Source organism: Nematolebias whitei, chromosome 3 (assembly GCF_014905685.2).
Source record: "Nematolebias whitei isolate Nwh7 chromosome 3, NemWhi1, whole genome shotgun sequence".
Taxonomy (NCBI): domain Eukaryota; kingdom Metazoa; phylum Chordata; class Actinopteri; order Cyprinodontiformes; family Rivulidae; genus Nematolebias; species Nematolebias whitei.
In genome coordinates this window covers 9,730,825-9,737,303 of record NC_056500.1, presented here as the reverse complement: position 1 = coordinate 9,737,303, position 6,479 = coordinate 9,730,825, and the positions used below count along the sequence as shown (strand labels likewise).

At 38.5% G+C, this 6,479-nt stretch overlaps 1 protein-coding gene across 1 annotated transcript in view; it reads right to left on the bottom strand.

Moving 5' to 3' along the window:
* ifi44g (interferon induced protein 44g) overlaps window positions 1–6,479 on the bottom strand; it is a 36,124-nt gene that overhangs the window by 1,726 nt on the left and 27,919 nt on the right. Inside the window, exons 3-7 of the mRNA XM_037697830.1 lie at window positions 2,663–2,832; window positions 2,365–2,425; window positions 2,086–2,284; window positions 1,782–1,934; window positions 240–518 (exon numbers count right to left, since the gene is read on the bottom strand). Of these exons, the coding sequence (XP_037553758.1) occupies window positions 240–518; window positions 1,782–1,934; window positions 2,086–2,284; window positions 2,365–2,425; window positions 2,663–2,832 (862 nt within the window). The remainder of the gene's footprint in view (window positions 1–239; window positions 519–1,781; window positions 1,935–2,085; window positions 2,285–2,364; window positions 2,426–2,662; window positions 2,833–6,479) is intronic.

The window sequence follows — 6,479 nt, the reverse complement described above, 5'->3', positions numbered from 1 at the left end:
GGATGGATGGATGGATGGATGGATGGATGGATGGATGGATGGATGGAATCCAGTCTTTTCTTTTGTCTCAACATGTAAAAATATCAATAAATGTTAACAATCATTGGATGTTTTTAGTTTCATAATTTCATGCCTACTGGCCAGAAAAAACTCCTCTAACAAAATTAAAGTGGCCCATGGGCCACCTGATAATGACAATTATAGCTGGATTTGGGGCGCTAGATGTTTAATTTAGTGACGGAAGGGGCAGAAATGGCTCTTTTAATCATAAAGGTTGCAGAGCCCTGGTTTAAACATAACTCCTTGCAGGAACATGTTTGTGTTGAACTGGCAGCCTTTTGCTCACCCAGGTCACTGATGTGCTCTCGGAGCTGTTTGAAGGTGGAGCCGAGGTTTCTGTAGTAGGTTGACACTTGAGAGGCGTCCACCACAAAGGCCACACAGTGGATTTTATCCCTCAGCTTTGGCATCTTCACGTAGCCCACAGTTTCTGAACCCACCGGCTGATCTGGGCTGAACTGAGCAAAACAGTCAAACTTTAGATCTGAAGTGAAACTAGGCCTTTAATTTAATCCATTTCTTCTGCTCCGCGCCTCTTTACACCTCTGCAGGTGCACAACATGTATTTTATATAAAACTAGAGAAATTTATTTTCCTGCGAAAATGCAGTGTGAATGCTTATTGTGGAAGAACTTGCTGAAAAACAGCTGAAATTAGAAAAAAACATGATAAAACATGGCTGAAAATGTATAACAAGTGTAAATCAGCAGGAGAAAGCAAAAAGAGCACAAAAGTTGAAATTAATGCAAAAAATGTAGAATTAGCTGAAAAAGCTAATATTAGCATCAAACAGCTAAATAGTGGCTGAAATAACTGAAACTAGCAGAAATAAGCTGAAAGGGGCATAAATTGAAATTAGCAGAAATAATTTAATTTGGCTGAAAGTAGTAGAAATTACCATGAAAAACTTGAATGTGTCTGAAAACAGCTGAAATGAGCTAAATATGCTAAAAAAGCTAGCTGAAAAGGTAGAACAAGCTTAAATTAGCACGAGAACGCAGAAAGAACACGTTTGTCCAGTTAGGCTGAAAGGAGCAGAAATGAGCACAAAAAAGTGGAAATTACCTGAAAAAAGCTTAAATTAGCATAAAACCAGCTGAAAAGTAGCTAAAAATTGGAGAAAGAAGCTGAAATTACCCGAAGGAAGTGGAAATAGCATATTTTGCTGAATTAGTGTGAAAAAAGTTGAAATGAGTGCAAAAAAGTGGAATTAGCTGAAAAGGCTAAAATTAGCATAAGAACAGCTAAATAGTAGCTGAAATAGCAGAAAAAGCTGAAACTAGCAGAAATAAAATAGAAGCAGCACAAAAATGTTGTAGTTAGCTGAAGAAAATCTGAAATGACCACAAAACAGCTGAAAGTAGCTGAAAAAATTTTAAATTTGCACCAGGAAGCTGAAAGAAGCTGAAGCGGAACAAAATGTGAAAGGAGCAGTAAAAATTTGTAAACCGATCTTAAGATTGTAAAATGAGTTCAATTCATCATTTTCTATGAGAAAAAAGTGGCAGAAAAGGCTAAATATTTCAAAAAGCTAAAGGTGCACAATACCAAAAGTCATAGCACCCTTCTCCTGAACAAGCTGAATGTTTTGATATTTGTTGAAATAGCACAAAAACTGTGTAACGAGAAAGATGCAGAAAAATGTACAGAAGAAAAATGGATCACAATAGCGTGAACGCTTCATAAACATCCACAAAAATGAAAAGCCATCGTCTGGTCACCTTGTGCCCTTCAGGTACGTGGCCTTTAATGACCGACAGGATGTCGTGAAGGGTCAGCCCGGTCATCTCTCCATCCCCCAGACCCATTATGTCACACAGGACCAGCCCAGAATTACACAGCTCATCCTGAGTCTGTATGTTGAAGGACTGCAGCTGAAACAACCAAGAGATAAAAATCTAAAGCACAAAACTCAAACTAACAGAATTTAGAGATTTGTTGTCGGGCCCAAAAGCCACAAAGAGCTGAACTTATTTAGTTTTTCTTGAATCTTTATTTGTGCGTCAGCTGCTGGATCAGCTGTACCTTTTTGGTGAAGCTGGTGGAGAAAGAGGAGCCCACCATGGCCCGGTTGGTGACTCTTCCATTAAACACCGACTGGACCGAGCTGATGAAGCTGGACTTTCCTGAGCGAACCGGACCAAGGAGGAGAACCCGAGCCTGAGTCACCTCCTTACAGCTCGGTCTGTAGGAGCCCACATCCTTCAGCAGGTTCTCCCTTCGCCTGGAAGTTTCAGATGAATTACAGAAGGATTTAACACACAAACCTTTCATTTGTAACATTATTTGCACAAATGTACTCACTCTGCTGCCCACTGGACATCTCTCCACGGAGAGTCCAGGTTTGACTGGAATCCAGAAAATACTGAAAGAGTAGATGAGCATTACTTAAAATAATATTCATGTTAGCTGTTCTGACTTCTAAAGAGTGAGATACATTAAACGTTTAGCCTTTAACCTTTACCGTTTAAAGGTGCCGCTCATTGCAAAGTGTGAAACAACCAGAGAAAAAAGGTGCAGCTTAAGAGTTTATTCCAGCGAAAGACACGTTTGGTTTTAAAACTGAGCTGGAACAAGAAATGTTGGCGTGGCTGTGGTTTACCAGGGATTTCTACACGTCTCTCCTCTTCTTTTTCTGTTGCGCTTGTGGTTTTCTGCTGACTGGGCAGTTTGCTGGCAGCTACAGAGAAGCTGAAAGGTGATGAAATAGTGGTGGTGGAGGTGGAGGTGGTGGCAGCAGCTGGAAGTCCAAATATCATCTCCATGGCACCACTGAAGAGGAGACAGAGGTGCATCCAGTTTTCAAAAATTCACTTACTTGCATTTTGTTTTTCCACGTAGGCGCCAACAGTGCTGTGAAAACAGACATGTCTGCTTTTGTTGGCCACACTTGCATTTAATTTAATTAGTATCACGCAACGATAACTAGAATAAATATAAAATGAAGTTTGAAATGATGATTTTGTTTATTAGGCGAGGGAAAAGATTTCCAAACTAACCTGGCCCATGCGTTAAAATGTTTATGACCGTTAAACTTAGTGGTTCCATCTTTGGTGGGAACAACTAAAATCGAGCGTTTGTGAGAACCGGTGATGGATCTTCCACGTCTGAGGAGGAATTTAGCCGTCGTTCTGAGGTCACGAACTGATGGGGCTTTAGGAGCAAAAATACACAGTGCCGTCAATTAAAGCAGATCGCCCAGGTCCTGAAACAAACCATCACACTGCCACCGCCATGTTTGACTGTGCATGCTTTTCTAAGATGCAGTGTTCGTTTCACTCCAGATGTAACAGGAGACACGTTTCCCCAAAAGAGTCTCCCTTTTGTTTGGCAGTCCTCAAAAAAAGTTTAGCAGTGAGACAAAACTTCTAGAGAAGCAACTGGATCATCAGAGCGAAACTAATTAAAAGTATACATCCTGATTCATTTATTTATTTTTCCTCGTTGCTCATCAAGGCTGCAAAACAAGTCATTGCTGAAATCGTCAATTAATTAATTAATCAAGCTGTTCAGAAACTTTAAAATGTTTTTTTAATCAACAATGGGTTCACGTTTGGATAAAGCTTTTGATTATTGAGCTCTATGTTTAAAATGTTTCTAAATTCAATAAAGGACTAAATCTGTTTTTTTTTTTTTATATATAATCAGCAAACAGTCAGATAATTAATTGTTTCACTACGAACACTACACTGGGGGTGATTGTATGGGGAATTCTACATGAACTATTAAAAGTATTTTTGTTGTATTGCTCATCAAAATACTTTCTTGGTAGCTTCATGTATTAATACGATGACTCTGTGAAATTAATGGTTTTCAGTCTGCTCCTCAGATAAATAATGTTAACTTTTATATACAGTACTGGGGTTTTTTCGGACTATAAGGCGCATTAAGCAAAACTAAAACATTTTGACAGATTTTTGAGCACTGCACATAAAATCAGTTCGAGGTCAGTAAGCACAACCATAATTAATACACCGCGGTAAAGTTAGTTTTACGTTGGACGTTGGATATTCGAGCTCCGCGGCTTGTACACGATTTGCCCCACTCACCCAAAACTTAGATAAAACTACTCTACAAGATTAGTCAGACGATGCACACGGGTTTATTTATCATTTTTATGCATTTTATAATATTAAAATAATTTAAATGGTCATAAATCAGACTTTTTGCTCAATAGCGTCCATGTCTTTTTACCCACGCACACAAAACTTACACCAAGCTACTCTTCTCTACTACTCTAAGTTTTGTGTGCGTGGGTCAAAAGACATGGACGCTACTGAGCAAAAAGTCTGATTTATGAAATATTAAATTATGTAAAATTATGAAATGCATAAAAATGAAAAATAAACAGGTGTGCCTCGTCTGACTCGTCTTGGAGAGTAGTTTGGTGTAAGTTTTGGGTGAGTGGGGCAAATCATGTAAAATATATTGCTTTTTGTTTCTGCAGTGTTTCTGAAGAGTTACTGCGTTCGATAATTTGTTGACGGTCCCTAAGCGAACCATTACGTCACTGAGTAGGGGCAGGTTGAGCGCGGCTGACCGAAATCAGACAGCCTGAAGCGGATTGACGAGAGCAACACCCCGCTGAAGCCGCGGAGCTCGAATATCCAACGTAAAACTAACTTTACCGCGGTAATTAATACATCAGGTACACCGGATTATAAGGCTCACTGCTGATTTCTGAGAAAATTCAAGGATTTTATGTGCGCCTTGTCGTCCGAAAAATATATGAATGTTTCTGTTCTGGTGTGACTTCTTGGCGCTTTGTAAATAAAGTGAATTGAATTACAAGATTTGTAAACATGTCAAAGACAATTATTATTTAAAATGCCTCTCTTTGGTTTTACCTTGTTATTTGATCCATGCTCTTGAGTTTTTTATTTCTTCTATATTTGAGCTTCTGTGTTTTCATGGTTCCTGCTCGCCTTACTACGGTGGCCCTGAAGCTCAAACCACAACTCCAAACCTTTCTCTCCTAACTGACCACACACGCACCACTCACTCAGTCTGTTTGTTTTCAGTTTTTATCTTCTCCATCCTTGTTGTCTCCTCATCATGCGTTTCTTTCCATGAAGTTTTGGGACTTTGCATCCAAATGTTTAAGTAAAAGAAGATCAAGCTGCCCAAAGAGGCAAGATCTGCGTGTTGGGTTCGGTTTCCTGCAGTCTGCTGTTTTACAGACACACGGTGATCCTGAAAAGTTTCCGAATCTTACTGCAAAAACACAAGAACAACAAAGTTGAGTAATTTCACCTACGTGCGTTTATCTTCAGTTTTTATCTCCATCACTCCTTGGTGTCGGCGCAGCAACGTGTCCCTGGACGCACCGCGCTTGACATTCCTCACCATAGAGCTCTGTTCCTCACCATAGATATAGATATCATATAATCACTAAATCCCGCATCGGCTGCTGCGGCGCTGGAATTTCGGCCGCCATCTTGGAGCGGTCTTCCTTATTTGGTTAAAACAGAAGATGTTTCAGCACTTTACAGCTTATTTCTGTTCAACTCGACGGACTGACGTCAGGTCTCGGGGGATAACTTTTCACAAGTAAGATGAACATATTATTGTTAGTATTTTGTGAATATAATTTTACTGTACTGTATTTATGTCCACCAGCTGATGTGATGTTCAGTGTAACACGGGTGTTCAGCTGCAATGAAGCTGACTGAGATCTGATGACTGGAATATTTTGCTAACACGCATACTCATTATTTCAGTAGCATTGGTTCATTATCATTATCAACAGATTTGCATCAGAACTGGAGTTTTGTTTAAGTTCTAGGATATAAAAAAATAAAACTAGGGAGAATATAGGAAATAAAAAAACAAGCTTGACCTCCTTTGTACAATGTTTTTGTGTAGACACAAATGTCCTGTTTTCATTTTGAAGGTTTCCCAAAGAACAAGATGTGAGGAAGAGGTGGAAGTATCTTTGAGGAGGATTTTGATCAAACTGTCCGACTGAGAGATGGTGTGGTGCCATGGGTTCACCTTCAAAGAGTAGGAGCATCATCATAAGTTCATTTCACAAGGACTCATTTACAAGAGACCTGCTCCAGACAGAACATATAAAGTACAGACAAGAAGAACAGTAAACAATGACAACGATAAACTACAGTAAAAATGATAGAGATAAGATAATTAAATTATAACGTGTGTGTGAGTATATATATATATATATATGGTGGCAATATGTGGTTATATACACATATATATGCATACATGAGATGTGTATATATATAAAATAGATATAATGTATATATGATTGTGATATTATGTGTGTGTATATATAAGAAAATTATTAAACTGTATATATGTATAAATGACAGTGATACAGATAATGTGTATATATATATATATATATATATATATATATATATATAGATAGATAGATAGATAGATAGATAGATAGATAG